This window comes from Protopterus annectens, chromosome 5.part0 (genome assembly GCF_019279795.1).
Source record: "Protopterus annectens isolate FY-2018-M chromosome 5.part0, PAN1.0, whole genome shotgun sequence".
Classification (NCBI taxonomy): domain Eukaryota; kingdom Metazoa; phylum Chordata; order Ceratodontiformes; family Protopteridae; genus Protopterus; species Protopterus annectens.
The window spans coordinates 1,813,860,066-1,813,880,407 of record NC_056735.1 but is presented as its reverse complement, the minus strand read 5'-3'; the positions used below and the strand labels follow the sequence as shown (position 1 = coordinate 1,813,880,407).

The 20,342-nt window shown below is 36.3% G+C and overlaps 1 protein-coding gene across 1 annotated transcript in view; it reads right to left on the bottom strand.

Moving 5' to 3' along the window:
- Positions 1-20,342, bottom strand: part of IMPG2 (interphotoreceptor matrix proteoglycan 2) — a 1,485,782-nt gene that overhangs the window by 130,228 nt on the left and 1,335,212 nt on the right. The window contains exon 20 of the mRNA XM_044072040.1: positions 16,911-17,104. Within this exon, the coding sequence (XP_043927975.1) occupies positions 16,911-17,104 (194 nt within the window). The remainder of the gene's footprint in view (positions 1-16,910; positions 17,105-20,342) is intronic.

The following is a 20,342-nucleotide window of genomic DNA, read 5'->3' as shown; positions in this document are numbered from 1 at the left end:
TTTTTTTTTTTTTTGGGACAGGTGCCCATTTTTTTTAAGGTGAGAGTGGCATGTTGGGGAAGGGACATAGGAACATGTGGGGGTAATAAGTTGGGTAGGCAAGGAAGCTTTTGCAGACAGACAAGACAGCAGGCAGCGTTGGTGTGTGACATAAGAGGGGGTAAACACCTTGGATGAGGAGGGTGCTGTAGAATCTCAGTGTAATGTGCCTCCGCAAGCCAGCAATGTGACTCACGTCCTCACACATGGGACTGTTGACACTGCTCGATCACTGCCCCGTGGGTGGCAGTGGTGGAGGCTGAGCTCCGGGGTGAGCCTGCCTGACCAGGGGGGCAAACATGCACTCTATCCAATGCGAGCATCATCCAAACCCATGGCAGATGATCCTAAGCACCAAATCTGGCAGTTCATCACTGGTGACAACTTCCCCTCCACCACTGCTCCCAGAGAGTGGCCCATCCCCATCCCATGGGGCAGTACTTCCCGATGCTGCAGGTAGTGCAGGAGCAGCAGAGGGAGCACCACCAGGCTTGGTTCCAGATGTGCTGGGATCTGGTGCCATAGCCATAGGAGGCAAGGTAGGAAGATCATATGGTAACCAACCAACCTTGACGCTCTGTAGTAAAGTAGTTATAACAATAAGTTAAAGTTAGTAATAACCAAACCAATGTTAGTATTAACAGAATGAGACATAATATTTATTAATCCAAATACATATTAAGGTATATTATCTGTAACACAACATTAAGTAACATAACAGTAAGTATGTTAACAACAAACCAGTATGAACTAAACCATAAGACCAGTAAAACAGTTAGCGTAACAAAATATGTTAATATTAAATCATAATAATAAATAGCAATAATAAATTAAAGAAGATAAGGAGTGGAGAGATAGAAAGAGAAAAACATAACATTAGTTGCCTCGCAAGTATTATTACTACACAGAGTAAAAGTACAATCTTCTACAGGTGTGCAGTGTCAGTTGTGAGTACAGTGACTACAATTCTTCTATAGCTGATGTAGCACATACATACCTCTCAAGCTGTTAGCATGGGACAGTATGTGCCAAGTAGTAACAAATGCAGGTACACAGCTATACAGAACAGTTTCACATCATGTGGACTTACATAACTACCAAGGTGTTATGTAAATGGATTTGAAAATATATAGCATTCCAGGTAATCATTTATGTGCTAATCATGGAACAGACAAATTAGGCAGCTGTAATTACATTACAAAAAACTGTGACAGCTGAGAGACATGTTTGTGCACATTAAGTAAACTAGACAAGTGTTATGCCTTATTTGACAGACATGGGAGTTGAACCCAATAGCCGTGACTGTAGGGGACATCTGCAAATAATGTAACAATTGACTGCAGCAGCTTAGAACATACATGCAATGACTACAGCCCTTTTGCAAATATTAAGACAGATTTATTTAGGAAACCACAATGATGATTAACACTTTATTGGTATTGCTGATAATTCTTTGTGAAATCTACACACACTATCTGCTCATAAAGTGGGCTACCTCAGCCCTATACCTTTTGTTCCTTGAGTGGAAGAAAATAAGAGCATTATGTGACGGAAATTGGCCTGGAGACATCCTTGAACCATACTATGAGTTCATCAATACAGCTTTCAGGCCATTAGTTTTGCATTCTACAGCTATTACAGTTGTACATTTAACTGCAGCAATCTTACCATAGACATGCAATGAATACAGCTCTAGTGCTATTATGTTATGACACCACAATCCTGGTTTATACATTTTTGCTTATTGGCATTAGTATTGTTTATTGTTTATTGCAATACAGTTGTTATTGTTCATTTATAGCACTACAGTTCTAATTGCCCATTTATTGCACTACAGTTTTTGTTTATTCTTTATCGTTGTATATATTTTTTTATTCTTTATTGCTTATTGAACTACAGTTAGCATAATATATCCATACTTACCACACTCATGGTGCAACCTGGCCAGGCGCCCAGCATGGGACTGAATATTGCAAGTCCTCTCAGCTGCAGCTGTTGGGAAAGAAGCACACCATTATGCATACAAGTTTTGCACCCATTCAGCTTGCATTTTGGTAATACAGTGGAAAAAATAATTACATATTTGTGGGGCATGCCCAGCCCTAGCCTGTTGGACCCAGGTGTCCAATGTCCCCCACTTTCTCCACTTCAGGTCATCATAGTGGTGATGACACTGTTCACCAGTGCGGGGAATACCAGTAGCACTGGTAAGATCCCCGGCCAACAGATCCCAGGCCTCAGCCTTACACTCTGAGCCCTGGTAACTACCCTGCAGCAGCCTATTTTCATAACTGCATATGAGGAGCCCAACAAAACCCTGGACTCCTGCACATCCCATCTCTGCGCCCATAAGCGTGCACTCTCTCCAACACCACCTGGCATATCAGCAGATAAGCAGACTCCAACTCCCAACAAAACCCTGGACTCCTGCACATCCCATCTCTGCGCCCATAAGCGTGCACTCTCTCCAACACCACCTGGCATATCAGCAGATAAGCAGACTCCAACTAATGGTGCAGAATTCTCACTTATTGGCCTTAATCTAGGCTGTTTTCCTGCCCTTACACATGATTTAGCAACATTTAAAAAGCGCCACATTGCTTAGCATCACTAAAACCAGCTAAATGGAGCTGAGAATCACAAAAACTCATACAACCGTGGTTTTAGTGAAGCTTCGTAACATGTAAACTGAAGTGGCCATTAATCATGTTTAAGTGGTGCTTAGCACTGTGCAGCTCTTCCAAATGTAAAATGTATGTATTTAAATTAAACAAAAATTTAGATTACATTAAACAAATGGTATGTGTGCAAGGGACTCAAAACCAGGATCTACGAAGCTTTGGGCTATCACTCTACCCATTTAGCTACTTGGATAGTATACCAACTAGTGTACCTTCACATATGCTACTAAGCTACCACGTTGTACCACTCAAATAGGCTTAAATGGGCTTAAACAAAAGCAGAAATAAATAATTAATTGCATCCGGTTTCTATTTTTAGATGTCTTTTAGATGTCTGCTGTCTATGTAAGCATGGATTGGCAATGCTGCACTCCACGCCCAGCCGCGCAAACAGACATTAAAAAAATTAAAAGAAAAAAACAGTTATCATAATTAATTACATCCGGTTTCTATTTTTAGATGTCTGGCAGGTGTCAGCTATCTATGTGCAAGTGTGGCTTAGCATTGCTGTGTTCAGCACATGCAAATGACCATTAAAAAAATATTAAAAAAAAAAAAACACTTTATAAATTTAATACACAAACTATTAATACACAGCACATTTCAACAGTAGCATGGAACATTACAGGGAGCCCTACTATGTACATATCATCTGACCAGCCTCTACACTTCTGCCTACATGAATTCAATATTCCTGTTACTATGCTCTCTCTTGGCAGCACGTCATGATTAATACACATAGCACACTGTTGAGGGGGAACAATGGCCATGTACACAGGCACATTCCATGTAGGTTCTACACAAAGCCTACATGGATTTTATTAAATCCTGGGGAAAGTCTTTGCATAAACATATTTATTTCTGAATAATGGGAAATAAGAAAGTATAATGTTGGAAAATATTTAGATATTACCCCTAATTCACTTGAATAATAGGGAAAGAGGTTTTTCATCAACATGCTTTTTCTGAACAATAAGAAGCATGGAACTAAATTAATTGATAAATTATAGTTCTCAGAAAGCTACCAATAAGTCAAATATTTTTCAAGGAACAAAGCAAAAATATAAGGGAAAATCAGGGACATTCCGCAAATTGGTGACAGCTGAGAAGTATATGGAGAAGCAGCAATGCTTTGTACTGTATGCATTTTTTTCATTCATTTGATTGCAATATGAAATCTGCCATATGCACTGTCAGCAATGCGTCTGTAATTGCTCAGCATAATTGTATGTGTGTCACAAGTGTGTACATCTGAGTTTCTGTATATACGTGATAGACTATCTCTCTCAGCATTTGTTTATATGTGTATATATATGCAAGTGTGTGTGTGTGTGCGTGTGTGTGTGTGTGTGTGCAAATAGTATTAAATACTCACAAAAATGTATATTTTGGATGTGAAATAGATCATATGCTACAGCAACTTTGAAATATTAAGTGAAGAAACTAGTTTGCTTCAAAAATATATAAAATATATCAAAATATATCAAAAATATAGCAGACAGTTATTCTAATTAGGGATAGTATATAATTCTTCACTATGGATGGGTTATTTTGAACACAAAAAGTGAAACTGGTTAGGCTTAAAATGGCCCGCAAGGGCTGCTAACCTAGCAGCTAGACTAGTACTTACCTATGATTATAAACCTATATAAAAGCAATATGTATATTGTAATAATAATAAAACAAATACAAAATAATTTAACAGATAACCCATTTTCTAAATGAAATAATATACCACCCATCAGGAATTCTTGCTTGCATAATCCACATCTAGAAAATGTACATCAATTTTGCCTTAAACTATTTCTAGCTGCTTAACCATTGACAATATTATTCAGTTCTACAATCAGTAATATGTTAATCATATGTATTTGTATGATCTTGGGAGTAGAAGAAAAAGTCTGTTACTTTTTTGAGTTTAGAGATCACCTGTTTCACCTGACTAGTTCTCATTCTATGACTCCTAAAAGCCAGAGACATATTGGCGATCATTGGAAAGAGTATTAATCAGTGACATATTGAAAAATCATGGCAAAGGGTATTACCTACTCCAGCAGAGTAGAATTAGAATTGCATGCTGATGCAAGTTTTTTGTGATACTGCTAGAAGCTTCCAATGGCAGGGATTTGTTTGAATGTTGAGATATCAATACTTCTTAACTCATTATTATTAGCCAATATTGGCTCATCCTTTAACCATGCTATACTGGAATTGTGCAGACAGTAAGTAAGTGGGCGAGAAATGTATTGTTTAATCATGTCTGGGGTTAGGTCATTACCAGATGGAAGATGAAGAAATAATACAGAATAAATTATATCCCAAAATGTGAACAAGTGTCTTTTCATTCTTTATACCTCCTCACTCTCCCTTTTTTACTGACTTCCTTACTGCTATCTAATTCTCTTTCCTGACTTTCTCTGTAAATATACCATAAGCTTGTTTTCCCTCACTTCATATTGCAATTCCTATTCATATTAGACTAACTTAACTTTAATTTCTCTGCAAACTAACATTTATCTAAATATCAAATGATTCTTAACCAATGTTTTCATATTATGTCTAATTTGTTATAATTAGTTAAACTACTGATGTTTATGTTTTATTTTTGAAGATTGCAAAATTATTGTTCTTAAAATGCTTTGTAATAATTAGGAGGTTTTCTCCCTAGGCCTCTGCTGAAAATGGGCTTCTACTCAGTCAGACTTTCTGGGTAATCACATGCCAATAAGTAAATAAATAAATAAGTAAATAAATAGGGGGAACCTTCTTTTACTTCCCCTAAGGGATTACAATTCTGTAAATTTATATGCCAGGAGTGGTGTACAAGAATGTTAGGCATATCCTAAGAGTCCTTATCAATTTGCATCGTGGCTTAGTAGTAGGAGCTCTGCCTCAAGTATCCTTGTGCTGGGGTTTACTTCTGGCCTCCAGTCACTTTTTGCATATCAATGTTGATTTTCTCTAAGAATTCTAGTTTCAATCCATCCACCCAAGTTGTCTCACACTAAATGGTGTGCGTGCATCTGTGTGTACATAACTATATATATAATATATAAATATATATATATATATATATATATATATATATATATATATATATATATATATATACACACACACACACACACACACACACACAAAGGTATACTCAATTTAATGTCTACAGAAAATGTATCAATGCTTATTTAATCCACCAAGTAAGTCAATTATATCATTTAGAGGCACTGTGTTTGAAAATGTTGGTAAGATGACAATTTCTTATTTAAATAAGATAAGTGAAACTCTTCCATCTTATATTTTGTTTGAATAATATTTTTTGTTTGAGGATTGATGAAAAAATTCAGATAAATGAAATATAGTGCTATGGCACCACTTTTGATCCTGGTTATGCATTTGTTTATGGGGCTGCTTAAGAAAAAGTCCCTTTTTCTGAATAATTTTTTACATAAAGAAGTGGATTGTTATTATTGTTTTAACAATGATTTACTATTTATCTGTAAAAGGATATTGCTTTATTAATGCCTTGCATAGCAATAAATGTGGTATAGTTGTTACTTATTAGGTTTTATCTTACAATAATTATTTAAATTTTACCTTAATGTGTTCCAGGAACACTATTTATTTATTTATTTATTTGTTTGTTTATGAATTAGAATTTGTTTACTGGTAAAGTGTGACTGGATAGAAAAAAAAATAATGCCAAATTATTTCATAAACAATGGAAAGCAAGATTTTTGGTAGTCTTCTAAATTCACACAAATGCTCACAAAGAGAAGCTATTCGGTGAAGGATATTTTGTTGCACATTGGCAAGCTTACCCCAAGGTTCACCCTGCTGCCTATAAAAAGAATGTGATGGGATTGTATAGACAGGGCCTTGGGCTTATTACAAATAATAAAAACAGATATTTTTGTGTGTTCCAATATAAAGTTTTACCTGCAAGATATTTTTAATTGTGAAGAAAAGATGGAATATTTTGAAAATGAATTCGATATCACATGGGATTTTATACAATGATCCATTAAGAGTTAAGCAGATTGGCTCTCTCATTGTTATGCCAGATTTCACTGTTCCTAAAACATTAAATCATGGCGGCCGTTGTTACATATGTTGACTGTATAGTTTGCCCATTTATTCACAGAAAAGTTGATAGGCTCAATAATATTAAAGATAATATGGGAGTTATAATTGTGCAGTGATTTATGAAACTGAATATCCCTGTGGATTATTTTTTATAGATTCAGCCAACAGAGCTTTTTCAACTAGAATCAAGGGGCATTTGAGAAATATTTGTGGGGTTAATAAGGATAATCTTTTAACTATGCATTATATTTATGAGAATGAAAGTTTATATTTTAGAATAAGTACATTGGGATACCACATGCAGAATAACAATTAAGAAATATTATAATGTTTTTTTTTCTGAAATTTAACATTCTGGCTCCAAACAGTTTTAAACAAAGATGTAATTGGGAAGTTTTTCTTAATTATTATTGTTAATTGTTTAATTATGTAATTTCTTTTTATTGATATATCTTGGGAAAATGCATTATAAATTTGGAAGTTATACCACTTCTCTATTTTGTTTGTAGTACTGCACATATGAGTCTATGTCAAATGTTTAAAGTAATACACTTTGAACACCTGACATGGCATCAGAAGTGCTTGAATCACAAAGATTCAAACACACAAAAAAAATGACTCTCACAGATTCAAAATAAATAAATAAATCTTTTTTTTTTTTTTTTTGCAGAGGACAAACCCTCCTGCACCCCCACACCCCCTTGCTAATTATATATGCCAACTCCAAGATTGTAATACAATGAGGAAGAGTTATATTCCTGATCCTCACTGTAACATGATCTTGAGAACAGAAACAGAACCAAGTTTAAAAAGTTAATTTTTAAAAACTGCAGCAGCTCATTCAACCTCAAACACTTGATATTTTCAAGTCAGTGTTGCTGAAAGCTGACAATGTCGAATGTAGGTATTTGAATATTGACATGGTGAATGTTCATAAAGCCGTCTATACAGTGTTTTTTGACATTCTACATTCGAATGGATGTATTCGCAAATATGGAAGGAGACCACGTTATTTCTACATTATGACGTTTATTTATACTGCCAGTATAGCTGTACCATTGGTGCTTGTCAGACTTGCATGTCAGCTATATTGTGATGGAATATCAAGTTTGGCACTTTCTGAGTTTGCAACTGATTGTAAGTTTTTAATTCTAATGTATATGAAAGCAATTTCAGTTGAAGGTATTGTAAGATAGCAGCATTTTTTTATTTTCTTATATTTGCAGGTGCATTGAAAGACGTGATGAGTGATGACATTGTAGAGATGTCTCCCGGTACAGTTGGAACTAAATATAGTACTATAATGTCCCAAAATGGCTGATTGGACTGCTCTATTGCATGTCGAATTTGACACTATTTGACATTACCATGTAGGTTTTGACATTTACACTATCACAAAATCCCATTTTCAATAATAACCATTGACAGTGTAGTCCAAAATAGTAATTTAATTTGACATTACCATGGTAAACCTATACATACATACACATATATATATATATGTATGTGTGTGTGTGTGTGTGTGTGTGTGTGTGTATATTTAGTTTCGACCTTATGGCCCAGGTCAAGGCAGAAAATGATGTAAGGAAGGATGGTTCACCAAGTAAGAAATTAACACCAAAGTCATACTAATGGTAAGTCAGAAATGCATCAGAACTCTGTTACCTGCCTACTGCTGAGCTATGGAAACACAGGGTCTTGAAAAATATTAAGTCAGAAAAGCTTGTGGTTGAAGTGCAAGGTTTAGCACTGATGGTACTATTCCTGACATTGTGTTGAGGAGGGATAAAGTCCTGACTGCAACCTAGATGATGTATGGTTCCACTGACAGCATGAGTGTAGGTGGTATTGGGATGGAGTGTGAGAGTGAGTGTGTGTCTGAAATCCATTCCCCTATCCTGGGAGGAGAGAGGCAGCAGCAGCCCAACAATGAGCTTAGCGATGTTCATGTTACTAGAAGTGCACCTCTAAGCAGGAAGTTGACATCTGCAGTAGCCTGCATGTCCTTCCTGATGGCAACATTTCAAAACTTGCAATGTCATCACAGGGTCGAGGAAGACAGTAGCAAAACAAAAGTCCGCACCATCTAATAGGCAGCACCCAACTCTTACCTCCCAAAGGAATGAATGGGACAGTGAGCTGTTGTCGCTAGTAGTAACAAATGGGTCAGTCAGTTACACTATTGACTTGGTAGTCAGTTTGGCAGTGGGATACCTAAATAATTAAAATAAATATAGTAGTACTAGAGAACACTGTTCAGCAATCTGATGCTGGAGGCAGGCAGCCATGGTGTTAGGCTGGGGAAATCAGGTGTGGAAAGTAGTTAAGGTTAATATAGCATGTTGCCAGGCAGAAGTTCAGCTACTGGTTGACAATTTGGCCCATGATACAAAAGTAATGTCAACTGCCTTAGATTTCACATTCTGATATTCTGCAGTTTCACATAAAATGCTAGTAGAATTTTGATAACTATCTGCATTATTGAGGTAAGGAACTAGATTACATCTTTCTGTTTGGCTATGAGAGGGATACATGACAAAGCAATATATAAGCTGGTGGTATTTGTTTCATCACGATCACATTATTTTAAAGGGATTCCACTATGAGATGAAAAAGATGCTAAGTCTAATGGACACCTTATGAGAATTATCTGGACTCTGATAAAAGTAAAACCTATAATTGCTTATGGGGTTAAATAGAAAACGTACACTGACATTTTTGTAAATTAGAATTTAAGTTACATGTTTTTGCTGGTTCCTTTTAATAAGCCGAATGAGACCTTTTAACTCCTAGATTCTTTGCTATCTGCCATAACCACTTTTTTTGTACTTTTTTTAATAAATACTTAATTAATAAAAAAAGTCTAAAAAATTATGTCAACATCACAAGAAGTGCAATAACATGTCTATATCGTGCAAATGTTGGGGCCCCGTTATGATAGTAGTACCTTGTCTAACTTGTATAAAATAATACCACTCCGTGACAATGTATTTAAAATTTGGTACATCACCAAGTTTTACATTTCATACCCTGATTTCTGCACACCTCTGCAAAACCCAATTTGTTACAGAATGAAGGAAGCTGGCTGTGTACTTTACATCATTTTGAAATCCAATAGGCAATGTAAGTCACTTCAGATGTTTTATTTATAACTCAGATAAATGCATATTATCATGATGGATTACACAACAGTTTTGAGAAAAAAAATCACCCAATGTCTGATTAACAATTAACAATTATTATGAAAAGGGAAATCTACATATGTTTGATTGGAGATATAGCACCAACACAGATTCACCAAAGTGGTAACTCCAAGAAAGGGTTTAATATGATTTTGTCTATACTGTAAAACTGTAGTCATGCAAGTTGTGTGTTACCCTTAATGGATGTTTTCTCTTTTTTCCTCTCTTGTGTAACCATGGATTTTATCCCACCTGCCAAATAAGTAGTACTTTTACACAACACACTCTACAGGAGTGCATTCAGGGATCTTACCTTTGGTGGTATTTTTACCAGCAGTCTACCTTCTGACTTGCACAGTGTATCCATTTTAAAATATATCAGTGTAACCATCACAATGTCAAGTACGAAGCCATGAAAACAAAATGCATTGTTTTCCCCTCCATGTTTTCCAGTACCTTAATCAAATTGCATTGACACTGGGCTGATTTCCCTGTACCTTAACACTTATGCACAAAACCTTTCTATTTTCCACTTAATGTCCTGACATTTGAACCTGCACAGCAATTCTTACATTTTTTAAGAAACTGATGGTATAAGAATAAAACCCAACATGCCTATCAAAATTTTAGATCTCAGAAACTATACCAAGATCAACAAAACAACCCCAAGCCTTTTTGGTCCTCTCTAAATAAATTATTACACACTGGCTATACCACTACAACTTGTCTTTATACTTCAAACAACAGAGTCCATTACTACTCAGTTCAACACAAATTTTATCCAGTCACTTCTATCACTAATCAATGACCACCTCACTTCACTCCTCCATCTTCCATCTGTTCTCGAAAACAACACACTCTCTTAGTTTTCAGCCCATCACAACATCAACCATAAAAAAATTACTAGACATATTAAAAGTAACCACCTTGGTTGCCAATACACTTTCCACTGAATTCCTCAAAACAAACAGGTTCAGAAGCACTAGCCTTCCCTTTCTCCATTCTAATCAACTGGTCAGTAACTGAAAACTATGCCCCACCCATCTGGAAAAAATCCATTATTATACCCTTTCACAAAGGAGGTACTTCAAAAGAAAAAACAAACTATAGACCTATGGCTATCCTATCAACCCTCTCTAAAATCCTTGAGCAATGTTTTCACTCTCAGCTTATGAAACATATAACCAAACACAACCTTCTTTCCAACACCCAGCACAGTTTCAGGCCCAACCACAGTACTACTGCTGCCCTCCTCAACTTCACCAACATAGTAAACCAACTCAGGAATGATGGTAACCTTGTTTCTTCATTTTTCTTGACCTTTCCTAAGCATTTGACACAGTGTTCCACCAAAAGCTCCTCTCTGAATTTGCAACACTAGGTCTTACCTACCCCTCCCTCTCTTGGTTTCACAGTTATTTATGCAATCATCATCAGGCAAATAAATATCAGCAAAATATTCCAGCATTTCAATCAGTCTCTGTTGGTGTTCCCCAAGGGTCAGTACTTGGACTCCATCTATTTAATTCTTTCCTAAATAAACTTCATACCTCTGCAAAACTTACCACTCTCACACAGTATGCTGATGATTCGATCAGTATCTACTCCTCCCTATCCATAATAAAATTGCAGGAAATCACTCAATAATCTTTCACTGACATTTATCTTGCTGCTTAATTCAAAAAAAAAACACTTATGCTATTTATTCCAAAAGAACACCTTATCCAAAAACAGACATTTCATATTACCACAAGTAATAACACAAAAGTAAAAACCATAATCCAAACGAAACTACTTGGAGTCACAATAAATTGACTAAAAATAATTAACAATCTCAAATTAATAATTAATAACTGACAACCTCTAATTTGATCACCACATACTTCACTCCATCAAGAAAACTCACCAAAAACTCAGCTTGCTCTATATGGCCAAACACTACCTAACAGATCAAGCAAGGATTACCTTGGTTACAATATACCTCCTTCCTTCTCTGTTATATGCTTCTCCTATTCTTACTAATATGTATAAAACTAAAGTAGCCTCCAGCTACTACAAAATGGCTAAATTTGTAACCAACCAATCTTATAAAACTCACCACTGCCTTGCATTAAAACAATTAAACTGGCTTGAGTTCCCAAACCAGCTGAGATACTCACAAGTAATCATTGACCACAACCTATTGTACTCTCTAGACAAATGCCCAGCACTACAAAATACTTTACTGTACTATTCACCCACTAAAAACCTTCACTCTTTCTCTCTAGCGACAAACTTTTATTATGTATCAGTAAAACATTCAACAATGCAGGAGACTCTCTCTACTCTCATTGTGTGACAAAACTCTGGAATGAAATCCACACACATATAAAATAGAAAACTTCAATAGTTTCACATTTTTGCTTAAACAGCACATATGCCAAAGATGGCTCTGTTCTTTCTGATCAGCTGGCTAGCTTCGCACTTTTCTCCAGCTCTTATAGACACTTTGCTTCCCAATCTTTTTGCACCTTATCGTTCCTCCTCATACTGCACTTATTTCCTAAAGTCTTACTCTTCCTCCTTCTCTTACACACCACCACTAACTACAAGTTTTCCTCTGTCCACTTATCTTCCTGCTCATTTCCATAACTTTTTATTTCATATCTCTCTTATCTTTTTTAATCTATACTCTACTTTTCTGTCTGTAAATTATTACTGAACTCAAAAACACCCAGTTTGATCTTTTGCCTGCAGCCATCATACCTTTATACATTAATTGTTGTTGCATGTTATTTCTCTATTTAATGATTAGCCAATTTATGATAATTTATCTCTTGTTTTTTGTGTTAAAATGCTATGTCCATGTAAGAAATATTTAAAACGTTTAAAAATCATGTATATAAACTCATGTATAGATGTTTTTACCCCGCAATTATAAATGTACATGTGTAACTTAAAGGAGGAGCTTTTCTCCCCAGGCCTCCTCTGAAAATAGGTTTTACCCAGTCAGACCTTTCTTAGTCAACAAACACAAATAAATAGAAAGCAAATAAATGATCCCTTATTTTAATGAGCATGGTCATTGATCTAGAATTCCTGACCCATACATCCACATAAACTTAAGAAACTATGTTCTCTGTGAAAAGAAGCATAGATATTGAAGAGATAAAGGGTCGGGGCCATCCTGTAAGAAATTTACTAAATAGCTATCACACAACAGCAGCCAAGGGTCCTTATTTGTAAATTGTATCGGACTCTGTTGTCGCTGCATCCATTTTAGTACATTTACCCAGCATCAACTAGTTGTGTGATCACCTTCTAGCTTCCAGATAAATGATTTCCTCCCTCAGTACACTTCAAGAGGGTCTTACACAGACCAACGACTGGTTTCTTAGTCACAGTCTCAAACTAAATGCAAAGAAATGCATCAACATTCCCTTTGGTAAAAACAGTGTCCCTTCACACTATGAAATTAGCAATAGTACCCTACAAAGTGGTAAAGGATCTGGGATCGCAAGTAGACTGCGACCTTAAATTGACCACCATGTGTCTGCTGTAGTAAGGAAAACTTTCTACATACCACACTTGATTATCAAAAGCATCACCTCTAAAGCAAAGGAGGTTATAATCCCTCTATACCCATCACTAATCAGGCCCATAACTGAGTATAATGCCCCTTTTGGCATGTACCATACAAAGCCCCTGTAATAATTGAAGAGACCTCAGAGGTTTCTAACAAAGAAGATCAAGGGACTCCAGGACATGCCTTATACAGACCATCTAAAGCCCCTGTCTCTATACTCACTATTGTATAGACTTTTTAGGGAAGACATATGCCTGGCTTACAGAGCAATCTCTGACCCAAACCTAATGAATTTGCTACACATCCGTAAATCAAACAGGACTAGGGCCACCCATTCCAGGGACCTAAATATGGCCTGCAACTTGAATAGGACATGCTAAAGGGACATATTTGTCTCCCAGCAAGTGCTGCATCTTTGAAATAGACTGCCAATTTATGTGAAGCAGAGCACCTCTATGACACTGTTCAAAAGGAACCTGGATGAATGGATTGAATAGGGCACCATAAATACTTACCAGGGATAGTGCCCACAACCCTCCTGGACATGGGCAGTCATTACTAAATACAATCCTGGGTAATGACTAGACTATTATTGGTATTACATTGGGATGAAATGGCTAAGCTTGAAATGGCCTCCTGGTCAATAGCCTAGTAACCTCCTATGATCTTATGATTCTTCATTTCAGTAGTGCTCATAAGGAAGAAGATTGTCTATATTTTAACTCAATGACCATTCAAGTTTTGTTTTGTTTTTGTTTTGTTTTTTTTAGCTGGGAGGGAAGTACTGAATTCACTGTTTCCAGCAGATTAAAGGCTATTCAGCCTGATCTGACAGTAAAGTATGCAAACTGAATACTCTGAGGCCGGTCTTAAAGAGTAAGGGTGGATATTTTTTTCATATCAGAAATATATGTTCACCAAGGTCACCAAGGTCAATAGAAGAGAAAATAACTTTCACACTTGCAGCTTTCTGGAATTCCTGTTAACTGCATGATTTCATTCCACTTAGAAAAACTACCTATCACAGGACCAGAAATAACTAGACCTTTTAGCAGCAAACTAGGTCACATCTTTTTGAGGCAGTCAGACTGCAGAAAGAAAGGACTGTGTGTGTGTGTGTGTGTGTGTGTGTGTGTGTGTGTGTGTGTGTGTGTGTGTGTGTGTGTGTGTGAGAGAGAGATAGTAGGGGAGAAGTACAGCTATCTGTAAAGTGAAATGGCCAAAAGTCTTTGCAAAGCCTACACACATTAAATGCATTAAAAAAGATACCGAACTTGGATTCTAATAACTTATTTTTACTAAAACTGCCCCCTCCTTCCCACTTTGCATAGAAACACATGGCTGAATTAAAATATGCCATATGGGTGAATGGAAAAGCATGGATATGACAGTATGTCAATGGAGGACCACTGCCTTACTCACTTCTAGAGGCACTACCTCAATAAGCAGAAGATGTCACAGAAGTCAAGCATAGGGTCTTAAAAGGTGGGAGGACCGGAGGGCCTGGGCTGTGTATAAAATCTTGAGGTTTAGCTATTCAGTCAGTGAATGATTCTAACTGGAACCTGGAGCTGGAACTTCAGGAAAAAGATAAGGAGGCAGGAGGAGAGCCAAAGCTGTAGCTAAGGGTGGGTAAAGGGATCTACTGCCCCTAGTGCAAGCTGCTGGGCAGTGCAGTCAGCAATGTATAAGACGTGCCAGTTCAACCCTGTAAGCAGTCTTTAGCTACTTAAATAATTACAAAGACTGCTTGCAGTCACTATGTGTGTACATGTGTGGGCAGGGTAGAGGAAAGTTTTGCCTACATGCTTTTTTTTTTTTTTTTTGTCATCCAACTTTATTTTTTGGGCTTCAACAACTGAAGACTTTGGGGGGGGGGGTTGAAGGGGTGTCAAATGAGACACAGTGCAGGATGCCAGGTGACATAACCACAGTTCTGAGGAGTGCTACAGTGATAGGTTGAGGGAGTAATGAAAACTGGAGTTGTAAAGATTTGTGATTGACTTTAACAACTGCTTCTTTTCAGAACAACAGACAAGGTCATGGAATTCACTACCTAGAGCTTGGATGGGCTTGATAGTGAAGACAACAGAGGGGTCAGCAGGGCATAAAACAGGTAGAATGCTCTGATGAAGGGGAGAATATCAGGCACATGGGGTACCTGCACCTATCTCAAAACTAAACACACCGAGGGTTTACTTACAAAAAAAGTTTTATGTGAATGTGAGTTGATCTTAGACATTACAGCAAGTATCCTCAAGTAGAGCAACATGTTTTCTTGCCAGAGAAGTCAGGGCCATAAGAGACATAGCTGAAGTATCCTACAGCATGTCCAATTAATTTTGTGCTTCGAGGAAACTACCTGTTTCCAAGTCACATAATGACATATGGCCTAATTATCTCTCTGAATAGAAGCAGATACAGTATGGATATGATATTATATTTGCACTCACCTATTCATGATTAGACCCCATTACTAACAGTTGTAAAGTACCACTTTAATAAAATATTTAAAAATCTGTTTAAAAGTCTACTAACATGAAAAATGAGAAAGTATTATATATTTGTATTTAATGCAAATAAGAAGATACATCTCTCGCCACAACAGCAGTGTGTCACGAAAGGACAGCTAATATCAGTGAAAATTTAAAAATATATATATACTTATATATATATATATAGAGAGAGAGAGAGGTAAATAGATATAATAGATAGATAAATAGATATGGAAAGATATATACATGTAGATGTAGATATATATGCATTGTACAACATCGCACTTCAAAGTAAATGCATGCTTACAGTGGGAGTGGGTGCTGACACTTCTTACAGACTTTTGGATCCCATAGCAGTATTAACACCCTTAACTCCTGAAACAATATGCAAAAGTGAACTGTGATTACTCAGATCAGGAAGAGTTAAGAGTCAGTGAGTGCTGGGAATTTCCAAACAGTTAAATTCAGAAACTCCATTTTCAGGTCTCCATTTGTCAGCCAGTGATTAATGGATGAGTAAGGGTAAGGATATTTTCATTTTAACTTTCATTGTGTGGTAAACAATACAAACTACATTTATTACAAATCACTTGGGAAGAATAGGCTTTTTTTGCTCTGCTTGAGAAAATGTAAAATTTTTAAAGAATGCCAATTCTCTAAAAATGCATTTTAAACAGTTACTTTGATAACACATCTCAGCATTTTAAAATAAAATATTTTATAACAGAGACAGTAAATTACCTTATTTTATCAGGCAACGATTAAAGGGCAGTGTCATTTAGCCTACAGTGTAATCTCAGCAGTAGAAGCATAGCAATATCCAGTTATGGAGTAGATGTACATTACCAGACAAATGGAACATTACCTCCTTTGTAAGTTCACTGTGTTCGTAGATATGTCGCACCTCCTCGCTGCTGAAGTCTGCAGAGACATCTGCACTAGTAGAGCTCTGAGATGCTTGCTGAGGGTACCGCTTGTAGTAGTGACTGTATGCAGTGGTGTCACTTTCATACATAGGGTTGTATTTTACTGCATTCTCTATGGAAGCTAGACTGTCACCTCCCCTGGATAAGGAAACACAACATACTGATTAGTACTGATTATTCAATGTCAAGAGTTCAGCACTGCATGTTTACATGCAATTATTCAATGTCAAGAGTGCAGCACTACATGTTTACATACAATATAAATATTTAGATAAAATATGGAATTGGGTTGCTGTTTAAATCAGCATTAAAATCCCAAACAGGAGGAAGCAGTTACAGCCACAGTGAGATGTGATTAAATGCTAATGGCACCTTCTGTGAAGTGGTTATCCAAATTAGAGAAATGCATGTAGTTACCATTTCTACCTAACTTATCACATATAATGCTTTGTCTTAAGATATGGAACAATATGAGTCTCCCCATCTATGCAGTTGGTACTATGGATTAAATTTTGCAATGACTAGCTAATGAGATTATCCCTTATGAGAAATGAAACTGCTTCACCAGATGAAAAAAAAACTAACAGCTGTTAACTATTTTCTTTGATACTAATCTGAACAGTACTTTCCTTTTGCATATATTAACTTGTATGTATCTTATCCAACAATGCCTAATTTAAAGGAAACAATATAGCCATTAAGATCAAATATTAGCTTAATCAAGGTCTGTTAACTCCCTGAAATATAAAAGAGGGAAGCCAGACCTAGTAATTCAGTACCTAATAAGAAAAATAGCATAGTACTCTGACTGGTGATAAAGGTAAAGAGAGGAAGAATAATACGGAATGTTATGCAGGGACAATGATTTCCAATTTATTCCTGGAAAACTAATAGTAAATACTGAATCAGGGCTATCTGAGAACTGAAAAAAATTGCGATTTTGATGGAATTTGGCATTTTAGGCCAGAGCAGCTATTCACTATAACTTGTATTTCCTTCTCATATTTATACATTATGATACTGTCAGCTTGCTTTACTGACTGTCCAGTACCTATAAATCAGTTTTAATTTTGTATATACTTTGTGTGTGTGTGTGTATATATATATATATATATATATATATATATATATATATATATATATATGGGTCTACTTCTGTAGACCGAATTTAAACTTTGCTGACCAATGACAAATGACCAAGACCACACTGCCAAAACAGAATATGAATGAAACTACACTCTACCGAACCACAGAACACTGAACAAGCAGCATGCTGCCATGTCTGGATCATACTTTTTCTATGGTTTACTGCAATCTCAGAGTTGGTATATAAAATTAGCAGGGGGTGTGGGGGGTGCAGGGGGGGGGGTCCACCCTGCAAAAATGTCAAGAAAGGTAAGTGCTTAAGGAAGACTGTGTAAAGTTTTGTTGGGATGTTTGATAGCTGACGTTCAGTGTTCCGTGGTTCGATAGAGTGTAATTTCATTCATACATTGTTTCGGCAGTGTGGTAGTCACTTGTGCTTTTGCAAAGTGTAAATTCGGTCTACAGAAGTAGACCTATATATATATATATATATATATATATATATATATATATATATATATATACACACATATATATATATATATATATATATATATATATATATGTATATATATATATATATATATATATAAATATATATATATGTATATAAAATTATAAGAAAATCACAGTAAGGACCACTAGTTACATTTACAAATCATGGGAAAAATCATGGGATTTAGTCTCATGACAATGGAATTTCATATTATTAAGAAAACATAAATCAGTGTCCCTGCTGGTATGAGAAGCCATTCTACAAAGACAGCTCACAGAAGGCATGTGGCACTAATCTGCATGGTATTACCTATAAAATAAGAGCAATAAGTGAATCGCTATCACACATGGCACTAAATCCCATATTTCACAGTATATATATTTGGAAACAAGCCAATAATCTCAAAGGTCAGCAGAGAGGCCGGAAGTAGATGAACTGGACAACTCTCATCCAACTCTCTTACTGTAGTGAAGATATTTGTTCCTAGCCGATGAACTGGACACCTCTCATCCATTTCTCTTACTGTAGTGAAGACAGTTGTTCCTAGCATAGTTTTATTGCCTTTTGTGAACAATATATGAAGGAGATGTTGGTAAAAACTAGCAAGAATGTCTTCTGTTGAGCTCCTCACAAATACTACTGGGAGGTGCAAGCAAATTCATCACTTGGTCTGGTCTGATCCTTTTCCTGAGATTATAAAAACAAAGTAAAAACTGCATCTGTCTTCCCTATTCTCCTGGATAAAGCTAAGTATGTCAATGGGTTATGTTTAGCAAGTAAAGATTATGTTATTTGTCATCATAGCTAGGATCTCCTCAATTAATCAATCCTGAAATGACACATTTCCCTAGAGGTGCCACAAAGAAAAACACACAGACTTTTAAATACCTTTATATGACAGTTGGTATCCTTTTTCAGTCAGTAACCATGTTGAAAGTATTCAAAATAAAATCCATGCAATGCTCAAAGATTTCTACTTTGTCAAAGAATTTGTCACCAAAAACTCTTAGCTCACTGCAGGCAAGGAGGGTTTATCACAATTTCTAGAATATGACCTGTCACTCTTGCCCCAAGCAGATAGTAATAAAACCATTCTTCAATAGTTGCTTTATGGTTTAAGCCCCCATTGAATAATGTTGTTTGCCCACTACCCATAGGAAAAGTTTATTCAAGCCACACTAATAAACTAAAGTGGTAGGTAGGTCAATAGTTCTTTTCACAAAGTGATTGTCATTTAAGCATTCAGGCAGCAGTGATCACAATGCTTAAATGCAGACTTAGACTGGTTGTACTTTCTGCTAGGAATTGATCAACAATTCCTCACTGCTGCTGAGCATGCATCCTAAAGTGGATGAGAGGGGGGATAAGGTACTTTTGGTGAAAGAAGATGAACCAGAGATGTAGGCCATCGGACCCTGTTGGGGCATCATATGAGATTCTATATATAAAAGGGCTGCATTTCTGTGCCTGAATCTTCTGAAGTTAAATGACAGGGTCAGTGCATCTGGGATGAGGACTGTGTAATATATTTGTTACAGGTACTGATACTGACAAATTATGAGAATTTTTCTGAAAATTTTTGGGATAGACTGAGACAGAGGCTGTAAAATTGATTCCATTAATTGGGCCATCTCCTGATATCTTGCTAACAGAAATATTAGAAAAATATGTATTAGTAATATGCATGCTTAGTGCATTCGAGGTTTAAAAGGGTTAATACATTTATTCTGTTCACACTGCATGAATCTGCACAGCTACTAGAGACATTCCAATCCTGTTTATGTCATGA